Source organism: Asparagus officinalis, chromosome 3 (assembly GCF_001876935.1).
Source record: "Asparagus officinalis chromosome 3, Aspof.V1, whole genome shotgun sequence".
Lineage (NCBI taxonomy): Eukaryota > Viridiplantae > Streptophyta > Magnoliopsida > Asparagales > Asparagaceae > Asparagus > Asparagus officinalis.
In genome coordinates this window covers 112,301,360-112,314,641 of record NC_033796.1, presented here as the reverse complement: position 1 = coordinate 112,314,641, position 13,282 = coordinate 112,301,360, and the positions used below count along the sequence as shown (strand labels likewise).

At 34.5% G+C, this 13,282-nt stretch overlaps 1 protein-coding gene across 1 annotated transcript in view; it reads left to right on the top strand.

Annotated features, from left to right (window-relative positions):
• The window catches only part of LOC109835617 (nuclear-pore anchor), a 53,742-nt gene that overhangs the window by 8,262 nt on the left and 32,198 nt on the right, over positions 1–13,282 (top strand). Inside the window, exons 5-26 of the mRNA XM_020403588.1 lie at positions 724–852; positions 939–1,031; positions 1,131–1,196; positions 4,308–4,397; positions 4,477–4,554; positions 4,782–4,906; positions 5,628–5,748; positions 5,845–5,937; positions 6,042–6,090; positions 6,196–6,299; positions 6,375–6,443; positions 6,653–6,796; positions 6,875–6,979; positions 7,541–7,654; positions 7,812–7,890; positions 9,150–9,193; positions 9,282–9,355; positions 11,183–11,285; positions 11,483–11,617; positions 11,687–11,785; positions 11,997–12,038; positions 12,165–12,218. Of these exons, the coding sequence (XP_020259177.1) occupies positions 724–852; positions 939–1,031; positions 1,131–1,196; positions 4,308–4,397; positions 4,477–4,554; positions 4,782–4,906; positions 5,628–5,748; positions 5,845–5,937; positions 6,042–6,090; positions 6,196–6,299; positions 6,375–6,443; positions 6,653–6,796; positions 6,875–6,979; positions 7,541–7,654; positions 7,812–7,890; positions 9,150–9,193; positions 9,282–9,355; positions 11,183–11,285; positions 11,483–11,617; positions 11,687–11,785; positions 11,997–12,038; positions 12,165–12,218 (2,010 nt within the window). The remainder of the gene's footprint in view (positions 1–723; positions 853–938; positions 1,032–1,130; positions 1,197–4,307; positions 4,398–4,476; positions 4,555–4,781; positions 4,907–5,627; positions 5,749–5,844; positions 5,938–6,041; positions 6,091–6,195; positions 6,300–6,374; positions 6,444–6,652; positions 6,797–6,874; positions 6,980–7,540; positions 7,655–7,811; positions 7,891–9,149; positions 9,194–9,281; positions 9,356–11,182; positions 11,286–11,482; positions 11,618–11,686; positions 11,786–11,996; positions 12,039–12,164; positions 12,219–13,282) is intronic.

Here is a 13,282-nt window from a genome sequence, read left to right as displayed (position 1 = left end):
GCTAATAGGTTCAGGTGAAAATTAATAGATAGCTGTGATAGTTAACAGACGATAGGAAAAGCTAACAGGTTAAGGTGAAATTTAATAGATAGTTGTGATATTTAATAGATGACAGGAATAGTTAACATATAACTATTAAAGTTAACATTTAAAATGGGTTTGTGGTATGAGACCTGAAATCACAAAACTTACATCACACAAACCCCAATTTTAACAAGTTAATAATTACTTACATTTCAACTAGAACAATTTTTCACTTTAGCCCTATTTAAATTTTTTATTATTAAAATCGACCCTTTTTTCTTTTATTTACCAAAACCGACCCGATTTCTTGATTAGCGGCTTAATCACATTCCTAATTAGTCGGGGTTGCCAACCCCGACTATTTAGGATATTAATTTTTAGGGTTTAAGGCTTCTAATTAGGGTTTAAGACCTTCCTAAATAGTCGGGGTTGGCAACCCCGACTAATTAGGAATGTGATTAAGCCGCTAATCAAGAAATCGGGTCGGTTTTGGTAAATAAAAGAAAAAAGGGTCGATTTTAATAATAAAAAATTTTAAAAGGGCTAAAGTGAAAAATTGTTCTGCAATTAATTGCACTTGTAGATTTCATTAGTGTTATGATTTTTGTGCCTAATAAATATGTACGCGATACCATATAAATTTACTAAAATTCTAGAAATGGAAAATTTCTTGTTGATCTCAGTATTTGGGTTTTGCAGGAGAAAGAACTGCTTGAGAAACATAATGCTTGGCTTAATGAGGAGTTAACTGCCAAAGTTAACAGTCTTGTTGAATTGCGTAGAACACATATGGATGTTGAAGCAGAACTGTCTTCAAAACTTTCGGATGTACGTTTCTGGATAATGGTGTATTCTTCTAATATAGTGAATTACATGGTTTAGTTCTGTATTCATCCTTATGCTTTCCTTCACAGCATGAGAGACATCTTAGTGAAGCTTCAAATTCTCTAAAATGGAGTAAGGAACGGGTGCATGAACTGGAACTTAGAGTAAACTCCCTTGAAGAGGTAATATTTCTTTGACGTTAGTCAAAGTTTCTTGTATAGTGTGTACTTCGCCTCCATGATGTAATTTAGAGAAGTTTTCACTTAATTTCTTTACTGAAGGAGTTGCGGACAACCAAGGAAGCTGCTGCTTCTAATGAAGAGCGATTTACTGCCGAACTGTCAACAGTGAGTACTGCACTTCAAAACTTAAAAAAAACATTTTGTAGAACTTTTATTCATTTTGATTTTCTGTGCATTTATTGTTTTCTGAGATTTTGATGATGTATCTCGGACACTAATCTTTGTCCTGAGGTAATTTTGTCAGTACACAATCTTCTCTTATCTATACAATTTATTGTACCACCTTAAGTTCCTTAACCCATTGAAAGTAAAACATGCAAAGGAGCTGCTGTGCCTTAGTACAATATGATTAATTATAGCAGTTGCAATTTACTTTGACTGCTTGAAGTGAAAATAGGTAATGCCTCCCTACTGTCTGGCCTTTTATATTCCACACCAATGCTTGGTTTGTTCACTATTACCCTGTCGATGAGTTGTTGCCAACTTAAGAAGGGTTTCATACGGTTGACCGATAATCTTAATCTCACTCTACTTCTGTATTTTGCTAATTGTGTACCACATTGTAGTGGGGAAGGGATTTGCGTAGTTTTTAGTTTCATTTTGTCATAATATGGGTAACTTTAATGAAGCGGATAATGTCAGCGACTGCCAGAACCTACTTAAAACAGTAATTTTTGATTTAACATAGAAGACCTTGTACTGCTATGCTTTTTTTTTTGCTAGGGTTGGAAGTGGATATTGGAAAGAGCTTTTACTAGACGGTATAATAAATCAGTACAAGTTTAGCCTTTAGCATGTTTAGTTTTATCAATAAGGTTTTATGGCATACACTGCTAAAACTGATTAGTTGCAATATATAAAGTGATAACTCCCAGTCTTGATCCATGGGTCTGTTTTGTTGGCGTAATTTTGTTATATCACTCCTTTCTTTAGTTTAATTTTGTTCACAGCGATCTCATTGGTACTGCAATATCATTTTGTTGCATCCTCTAAGTCCTCTTGTCGATTAACTTCAATTCTAATTTTTTCTGTAATGAGCACACATTCAGCCCTCGGCTGCAAAATGCCCAAACAATCTCATTTTGGTTTTCATCATTTTGTTCTCAATTGTCACATCTCATTGTCGAGCTTCATATCCTATCTTTTGGAATATTGGAACTCAGCCTTGTAAATGTTTCATTTCTCCTAAATTCATTTTTCGGATATCTTCTCTTAATTGCCAAATATTTCGATTCATAAAGCTTTACTGATTTTGTTACCATCTTTAGAATTTTCGTATTTTAGGATATTGCTTTAATATAATACTCCAAAGGCTTCTTCGCTTGAGTTGTTCCCATTAGTTTTATGAAGGGCATCTTGTCTTCATCACTCATACCTTAAAGAGATCAATCTCAATTAATAATTGGTCAATCCGAGGTATTTATTGTCATCAGTTTGGATCATACATGTTCACGCCCAGTTCCCTAAAAGTTGCATTTAATATATTCCGCTGTTCTGCGAATTTTTAGTCACCACATTTTCCCCCCTGGATAAGATGTTAGTCTCAGCAGCTTAGTTATATATCATCAACAAATAGCTTGCATCCTGGGATTATATATAGCCATATAGGTAGTTCCTAATATTCTCATTCATTGCCTAGGAGCCTAAATTTCCTGATAATTTGAGAGCTAATGAAATGAGAACTTAATTTCTGTTTGGTTCACGAAGAAAGAACTTACTTTTTCTTAGAAGAAATATTGCTTTTTCTTAGAAGAGAATTTATATCGTCTAAAAGAGAGGAAACATGTGGCGTTAAGAGCACTATTCATATTATTCTTGTGAGAAAAACTAACTAGTCAATGCATGAAGGTATGCTGAATTTTGTGCGGGGCTAGATCTTCCTACACAGGAAAAACACAAAGTATTTTTTTTTTCTAATTAACAATAAGTAAGCCAGCTAACCTGAACCAAATAAACCTTTATACTCAAAAGTTCAGTTCACTTTATGTGTTGATTCGATGTTTCATGGTTTGAAGGGTTAGCGAAAAATACAGTGTCGAGTGATTTTACTTGAGCATGTAGTAAGTATGATCGTTGGACCATAAGAAAATGCATTTATGCAGTGCGACCTGTGTCACTTTTCATGCAGTGCATGAAGATGAAAGATGCTGTAGCTATACGTTTGCCCCCTTGAGGATTGCTAAATGACCCTTCTACTACACCCTAACTCTGATGTTATGGTATGATGTTATGGTATGGGTTGAGGGATATAATTTTGTAGTCTAAAACGCCCCACAAGTGGAGAGCCCTTTTTCATGGACCGAACTTGGACTCACACACATGCATCAAATTTTTAAGATCTGCTTTAAATTTGTGAATTTGTGGCAGTATGAATTGAACCTGGGTTGCTCTGATACTATGTCAAAGGGCCCTTCCAATCTTCCACTACACCAAAATTCTGAAGTTATGGTGAGGCTGAGGGATGATAATTTTATGATCTGCCGAGGATCCTATCTTCTGAAGCCTATAGTCAGACTGACTCTCCATAATTTGTTTTTTCAGAAGTTTTTACTATTTTTAATTGCAATAATTTTTTTAGTTTGTTTCCATTTTTTTATAAACTGCCTGATCCTGAGGAACTAATTCTGAAGATATTTTTACATTTTTCATTGTAGAAATGAAACCTGTCAAATATTCAGGTTTTTCTCAAATTTCAATCAACATATTTATGACTAAGGCCTCTTGTTTGTTTGAACTTGACAACCCTCTCCTTTAATCAAAGCATGCTGTTGTGGGATTTGGGCTGTTAGTTGGCTTGCCAGTTGAAATGAACATTTCATTATCAATTTTTTTGACTCGAAGCTAATGCTCAATCTACAATACGAGGACTTCTCTATAAATATTGAGCACATTTGGTGGTGTGCCCTTCAGAGCTTTAGTATTTTCCGTGTAAAACATAACTTAGATCTAAGGAATTGGTATGTGACATTGTTGTCATTGGGCAAAGTTGAAATCTGTTTCTTTCTTTCATGTTAATGTTAACATTTTGCAAGAACTAGTCATATATGAACTTCGTTTTTGCATTGTTCCACTGTTTTCTTGATAATATAAGTTTTATTATTTGATTATATTTATTTAGTATTTGGATAAAATATATTTGTTTATGTCCATTTAGTTCTTTCTGTAGATATTATTCGTCCTACTTATTTCTTCATCGATCTTTTTCCTAATGAATAGGTGACTAAGCTTGTTGAACTTTACAAAACAAGCTCAGAGGAATGGTCCAAAAAAGCAGCAGAACTTGAGGGTGTCATTAAAGCTCTGGAGGTTTGTACATCTATCATTGACTGAAAACTTGTATGCTTCAACAGCTAAATTACAATGCATATTTTTTTCTCTGATGCAGACACATTTGAGCCAAACTGAAAATGATTACAAGGAAAAACTTGAAAAGGAAGCATCGGTTAGGAAAGATGTGGAGAAGGTATGTGCTGTTGTATTTGCTATATGGCTACCTTGAAGTTGCAATGCATGTTATTTTTTTCTTTGTTTTTTGGTGACTAAGAGGAGGTTTTTTGACAGCAAGTATCATTTATGTGGTTGCCAATTTGTTGCCATGTTAAATTGAACTATACTAGTGTATATCCTGAAATGTATACCTTTGCCTGTAATATCTTTTTGCTGGCATGAATCAATATATATAATATGCAGGAGGCTGATGTTTTGAGAGAGAAGCTTGAAAAGTGTGAAGCTGAAATTGAAAACACAAGGAAGGCCAGTGAATCGAGCTTTCTACCACTCTCTAGTTTCCATGCTGACTTTAATGCAGAGAATTTGTAAGTTCTTAATTCATTTTCCCATAAGTGCACTCAAGCTAATTATTTGTGTTCACAATTATCAGATCATCTTTCTGAGAAACATATCGAGCTATTTTACAGTCCAGCAAATTAGATCTGGCATGTTTTCTCTGACTTCAATGTACATGTTTCTGATATCAGACTTCGGGTATATTGGTAGATGTGGTCACATGAGACACCATGACAGCAGAAAAAAGGTTGCTATATGGATAATGAAGTTGAGACTTGATGTGTGAGGATGAAAACTTTGTTTATTCTTGTGGGTAAAATGGCAGACCATGCAATCTTTGCGGGGCTGCAAAACTAGTATAATTAGTTTCTGCAGAGCTAGTGTTATCTTAAATTTTGTAAATTCACAGATGACTAGTATTTAGAAAATATTTATCACAGGATGATTTATTGGTTGCCATCTGTTTTCATGACTATGGGCACACCTTCCATTGACAGAAGACTCTGCATGTCTGACATGACACGGCTTTGCAGTAGAACTGTATAAGTTTGCTCTATATCTAAGACTCATTCTAATTTTGGCTTTATGTTTTTCAGTGTAGTTGATTATTCTTGTTCGCCTTCGTCATATGATTTATATATTAATGTTAACCATGTATGGAATCATGTAATATTCTTTAAGAATCCTTTTTGTTATTGTCCTCACCCTCATCTTCATCATGAGAATCACTTAAAGTTTTATCATTTACAGATCTATTATGGGATCTGATGGTGCTGTCACAAATGAGATTGGTCACATGATTGTCCCTAGGGTACCAATAGGTATATCTGGGACAGCATTGGCAGCTTCTCTTCTTCGAGATGGTTGGAGTGTAAGATCCTCACTCATTTCTATGATTTGTAAATCCTTGGTAGTGATTTGATTTTCTTTATCCATATTTACCTCGGTTCTTTTCTGTTGAGTATAGCTTGCAAAGATGTATGAGAAATATCAAGAAGCTAATGATGCTTTTCTGCATGAGAGAGAGGAAAGAAAAAATGCAGAACGGACTTTGAACAAGGTACATTGGGTTTGATCTGTTTAAATTTTGGCTCACAACCTGAAATTTATTTATTATGATTTTGCTCCTAGTAACCTGATAATGATATTATTTAAAATATTCAGGTTTTTCATGAAATAGAGGAGAAGGTCGGGATGATTTTGGATGAACGAGGTGGTTGTCTGTCTACCTGATTACCTTTTTCTTCCTTGTCCATGCACATGTTATGTGTTGCTTAGTAGTTTCACAACTATTGATATGTTAACATAAAATTGTCAGCGGAACACGAGAGAATGGTTGAAGCGTACACTTTGATGAATCAAAAGTTACAGGATGCACTTTTGGATCATGATAATCTTGAGAACACAATTAGGCAACTGAAGGTATGTGATGTTTAGAGAGCTTGTTAGCTGTGGCATTTTTAGCCTCATGATGTGTTCTAAGAATATAACCTTCAGGCTGAATTGAAGACGCGTCAGCGAGACTATACTATTGCAGAAAAAGAGTTGGAGGATCTGCAGAAGCAGGTAAAATTTCAAATATTTCTTTTGTTCATTAATTGTTGAATAAATATGCTTCATTTATGCAGCTAGTGGTATGTTGTGTAACTATTCGAGAATGCTTATTGGCGTTATATCGAGCTTTTTAATTTTGGGTGTCATTGAAAAAATTGTGCTGTTAATATCATGATGATCTTTTTCTTAATTTCCACTGTTCCATAAATATTATCTTCCAGATAACTGTCCTCCTAAAGGAATGTCAAGATGTTCAACTGCGTTGTGGAGGGAGTACTCAGATGTCTTCTGTTGATCCTCATAGAGAAAGTCCAGCTGATATTTTTGATGCTACTGATGCTGAGAGAATTGTTTCCGAGAACCTTGTGAGTAACTTTTGTGGTTTATTTAGCTCATTTACCTCTTTCTTCTCTTTTGACGCTGACATCAATATATTGAAGCAGTTGACCTTTAAGGATATAAATGGATTAGTTGAACAAAATGTTCAACTTCGAAGACTTGTGCACAGTTTCTCAATCCAAGAAGAAAAAAGAAATGCTGAGATAAGGGTGAGTATTGACTGGTTTTCAATTTCGTTACATTTCATGGCTTGCTTGGTTGGGTCTAAGTATTTACTACTGCAAGTTGTGTTACTATAGTCGGTGTTTTGGCATGTTTTGCTGCTGGAAATCTGGTTTTATTAGTTGTGAATAATGTTTCCGCCTGAAGTCACCATATTTGACGCAAGAAGAGAGTAGTCCTAAGCAGATGGGCTACCTTGGTACATGCAAGATGCAAGTTCTCTTCACTTGTCACAACTAACATAGCTATTAGTACTGCAACCACTTTTTCGGGAGAACCACTTAAAAAACTTTTGTGCTGTAACCTGCAATACCACTTGCTGTAACCTGCAATACCACTTGTAGTAAGTAGGTCGACTTTCCACATGTGAAGCACGATAAATTCACAACTTGCAATAAGTAATGTTAATGCAGCATTCTCTGCATCCAAACCAATTCCTTATGTAAATTTTATACATAAAAGTTACTTTTATCCATTTATTGGTATGTGCATAACTTAAATCTTGAAACTCATTTGTCTTATTCAAAAGGAACCCACTGATTTTTCAGGAGGATTTCCAACTTCAACTGCAAAAGGTTACTGACGAGGCAGCAGCTAAAGTTGAAGCCGTGTTGAAAAGGTCTGAGGAACAAGCATGCATGATAGAGTCTCTTCATAGTTCTGTAAGTTCTCGTCGAGATACCCGAATTATTTTGTCATCAGAAACATGCCTATCATATTTTGGCCATGGAAACTCATAGTACCAGAAAAGATTTTAGACAATAACAATCTGTATTTGCATTCATGGTCACATGAAATTCATCCTGAATCCTTTTGTAGGTTGCAATGTACAAGAGATTATATGAGGAAGAAAGAAAAATCCGTGTTTCTAGTGACATTTCCACTTCAGTGGTTTCTGGTAAGTCTCATGAGTCATGACACCTTATTCTCTTCTCTTGTCTCTGTAGAAAAAATCGAGTTCATTCATAAATCTCTATTAACCACTTATTCGTGAATAAGAACTGTGTTTTGCTTATTTACTTGCATGAAAGCAAGAGCCATTTGATGTTATGTAAAGGATTCATCATTCTTTCTGCCTACTGAGCCATTCAAAACGACACATTCAATCGACTTTCAGAGGGACATTTTGTTAAAATGTCATTGCTGCTAATCCTCTGCAATATTTCTGGTATTAAAACAAAAAAAAAAATTCTTGATTTGCACTTGTGCTTCCGAACTTGGAAGCATTAAATGATAATGTGGCATTTACGTTGGAATCCTTAGATTGCAGACTGGTTTGGTTCATCAAAGCAAACTATGTGAATAACAAATATCAATTGTAAGCAATAAATCACATACACGTGTAATCGGACTTTGTGAACTCTTTATTTCTGCCATATCCATTTATAGAGTTTGGACCCATGGGTTGATTTTTGTTCAAAAACCAAGATCAAAATCTCATTTGGGGAGATTTTTTGATCTTATGAATTCTGGCTTGTAAAACTCAAAAGAACACTGATAAAAATCTGTTGAAAATGATGGATCTCTCATGAATAAAGAGTCCATAACTCATGGACCTGTTCTGGACTGAATTTGACTAAAAATTGATACTCTAATGTCAAAGCCATGTTGGTTTGATAATGTTTTTGGTGCACACGTCATCCTATTTTACCCTATGGAACCTTCTGCGTGTATTTTGTTTCCTGACTAGAGACCAAGTAAACACCTTAATATGTAAGAAGATGATAAATATGACATAATAACAACCAAAACCGAAGTTGAAAAATGCTATTCACTTGTGTTGAATATGTCAAGGACATTTTAGGACCCTATAAGACCTATATTTGAGGCTTCTTTCCTTTTACTTCTGTTTTGTTTGGACATGTCCTCCATGTTTTCATTAAAGGCACTGCTCCATTAGCACATTATTTCTGCTTTTTGTCTTCCTTATAGACAAGCTTGATTTTGGCATATTCATGTATCGTAGTATGATTATGTTAATCATGTACTAGTTTGAATGTAACTGTAATAAACTAATATGTTCTAATATTTTCTTGATACATATTGTAGATGTGCTTGATTTCTAGTTTTATTAAGCCGTCAATAATTGCAGCTGTATAATTAGAGTGTAGCTTAATGTTGACTGTTCTAATCTGTGTTTAACCTGTGTTATAACAGAAGACGGCAAAAAAGATTTTATGGTTCTCTTTGAAGGTTCTCAGGTGAGCATCACTAGGATTGTCTCTGCATTGGCCAGGCACATATTCTTTTCCTTGTCATTATTATTGTGTTATGCATTAAATTGCTCAGGAAGTTTCAAAGAAATCCCATGAGCAGCTTTCTGAACGTGCTAAAAATCTTGAACAAGAGCTGGCAACACTGAGGTGATGTTCATGCATTTTCTTTTAAAGGTCCTTCACTTTAATTTTTCAGCTTTGAAGAAGATGACATGCTTCTTTATGCATGCTTTGTCGTTATATATGCCTTTGCTATTTTGCCATTTGGTTTATCATACGATAACAATTATTCATTAGTCTCTGACATGCCACAGAAAATTTAGAAGCAAGGCAACTTGTTTCTAGATTTGGTCCTGAGAAGCTCCTATGTGTAACACCAAATAGTTGTTTTCTTCATCTACTTATGTACTGGAGTATTACAGAAAGTGTGGGGATTTGTCTTGGGTTGCAGGTTTTTCTTACCTCTTGCTCAAAGGTTTTTTTTGTTTTCTTTACTCATCATATCTTTACACATCATATGTCTAACCTGCTTATTCCAAGTCTCCAATACTGGAAATCTCTTTACATAACCTTCTTTTATCCCATGGTTTCATCTAAAGCTTAATGGCACAGTATATTATGCAATATCTTTCTTCTTTATGACATCTTAGTGGCAAAAGTACGAAGGAAAAAACTTCATCATTGATTGTTCTGAAACCCCAAGGATACTAGTTAATGAATAATGGAGTACTGGGCCCCCGGCTCATACATCCTGCGATTCTGTATGGGCTGATCATCCATTCTTGGGACATGTTTCTTTGTTCATTAGTCTGCTTTTATGGTGATTAAGCTTCTTCCTACATTTCTATCAAGCGTGTTATAGAGGACAATGTACTGTACTCTATTAGACCAGATTCCTCCTGTTCCTGTGTACCTATATGTATCAATTTATATATTTGTTCACAGATTTTCTTTGAGGGCAGTCATAGTAATAATATATATCACTTTCTCTTTCTCTTGATTCTTTATGCTAGCTTGAGATATTGTTGCATATGATGTATATTACTAGTGTTGATATAGCAGTTATATCCCTGCTGGCTGCTTATTAATTTTTTTCTTAATGAGTAAATTCTTATTTTTCCTTCTCTTTCTGTTTGTTCTTATGTATCTCCAGCCTTAAATTCCCTTTGTGGTGGTCTTGTTGCTGTGCATGAGATTGTCACAAGAAGATATACAGCTTACATATACTTTCTATAGTCTGTAAGAATAATATATATCAGATGTGGTGCAGATGTTCTTGTTTGTGGGATGTATATCTGATCGTAAATGTAATTCAACATTTAAAATCTTGGAGACATTAATATTATGTCATTGGATATCCTGTATGTGGTTATGTTCACGTCATCATTTATGAGTCACTCTTTAATTTTTTTTCTCAATGGATTAATCATGTTGTCAATTTAAAAATATATGTGCTCTCACTATGCATGTACGTGTGAATGTGTTTATTTATATATGCATGTATGTCTCTCTGTGTGTGCGCATGTGTGCGTGGCATGCTCTTAGCACCTTTTTTTACATGTTATTATGGGTTGCCTGTGCTACAAACATGTGTTCCACGGCTTACATCAGTTGGTTCTCTTTTTAGTTTTTACCTTCCGTGTAGGCATAGCATGGCTCCTAAATTTAGTTTCTTCTATTATTTGCATTTCCTATTTTGCACTATCCTGATAGTCTGATTCTTTTTTTCTGATTCTTTTTTGATTTTGTCTGGGCTAATCGCCTCTTTGATGTTGCATTTTGTTGATGTAAATCTCTCTCTAATTCTGTATGTTGATGTCAAATAATTATTTTGAAGTTTTACAGTTAAACTTAATGGGCATCATTTTCTGCTGCTAGGATTGTTAGATTCTGACAATTTTGATATTAGACATATTATCTTTGAGATTTGTATACAGGCACTGTTCTAATTTTAGTTGTACCTTATACTATTAGGGGTGAGCTTTTGTCATTGCGATCAGAGCGAGATAAGATGTCGCTGGAGGCAAATTTTGCTAGCGCACGACTAGATAGTTTCATGAAGGAATTTGATCATCAGGTAGGTTATGCCCTCTTGTACTAGTAGTTAGTCTTTTTATTAGGATTTTGGCATATTTTGTCAGTTGTCCGACAATTCACTAATATACAGAGCCTCTTCTTTCCTTTCTTAACTTTTATTCTCTTTATAGCCAAATTGTGGCCCAGTAATTTATCGCGTTTTTTTATATCTTTTACAAAATTTATGAACCACTGCAGAGACAGGAAGCTAATGCAGTTTCAGCCAGAAATGTGGAGTTGACACATTTGATAGTAGACTATCAAAGGAGGCTTCGCGCGTCTTCTGATTCTTTACAAGCGTCTGAAGAGAACTCACGAAAACTGTCCATGGAGGTTGGGTGTATTTTCCATTTATTATGCATAACTATTTGTTGAGGTTTACACCTTCCTTTTTTTCTTCAGGTTTCTATTTTGAAGCACGAGAAAGAAATTTTAATGAATTCAGAGAAAAGAGCTTCTGATGAAGTTCGCAGTTTGTCTGAGAGAATATATCGCCTTCAAGTGGGTATTTTCTGCTTTATGTGATTAGAGATTATTTCTTTTATGTTTTAGATGCACACTATTTCTCGTCTGCATGGTTTTGTTTTTGATATTATTATTTTGGTGTGTACACATTTCTCATGTAAAGGCAATAATAATTTCCATTCACCCAAAACATTTAGGTGCTATTTTTTTTCTTGCAACTGAGATCATATTCAAACTGTTCTTGCAGTCAAGCCTAGATGCAATTCAAAGTGTTGAGGAGATCCATGAGGTATTGATTATCATAGTGAATTAGCCGAACTTTTATTATCATAGTGAATTAGCTGAACTTTTCGTAGAACATTACCTGTGGCACTATTTATGGAGTATGCTTTCTCATTTGTTTTAACTATTTCAGAATACAAGATCTACGGAAAGTCGAAAACATGAAGAGCATCTTAAACGAGTTGAAGTAAGATTTCCATCACAAAGTTTGTAGATCATCTAATTTTGTTTTTCTTTTACAAACTGCCTTTATTGAGGCATGTCTGGTTATCTTATTATTATTTTTTTGAATACTTGGTATTCTCAATCTTCATAAATTAATTGTCATCTTCTTGCTTTCGTCCTGCTTGTAGTTGAGCATACAGGCATTTATATGAAGCTTCTTAGCGTAAATTTCTTTCCGATTCATGTTCTGGAGCACAAGTGTTGCTTCCTGTCTTCGAGTAATTAAGCTCCTGAATGAGTTTGTACTTTTAAGTTTATGCCCGTTCATGTTTCGAGCACAAAGCATGTTTCTTATATGAAATTAATAGTTTTCTTAGCTAATATGTGTAACTCAATTACGTTTAAGACATCCTATACATATTAATTCGTCTGCAAAGAAGACTGTGAAGCTAAAAGTCGTCCAGATTTGGTGTCATATATCATTGGTAGAGACACTGGAATTTAATTGTTATATTTTTTGGGTTATGCAGTCCATATATTGTTTTTTGTCCATCTCAAATTGTGCTCCATCTTTAAATTTTCCTTCCTTTTATTAGATTATTTTTATATGTGCTGCCTGTCTGTTAGTGTTGCATGGACAAGGTTTTGACTTCTCATTTTGATTTCTTATGTTTTGATGATAATTAAGTTATACTATACTATTATCAATGTGTGTAGGATGTTAAAATATTTTCTTCTGAAAATGCCCTTCAAAACACATTCATGCATCCATTAAACCCATACATTCATAAATAAAACACATATATGCATGCATAAATTACACCTCATGCATGCATAGCCCCCAAATAATTACATACATTATTCATAACCCCAAATTATTTCACCATGAATTAAATTGATTATATTTTTGTTACCCCTGATTAACATATTATTCTCCTACATTATCTATAATAGAGAAAAACATGACAACCTTCCTACTAACCACCATAAATCACAACAAATCTGTTACAAAAATGAAGACACCCAATCCATCCTCATCATTTCCACCAAACTCATCTCCTTCTCCACTCCCTGCGCACTCCCTCC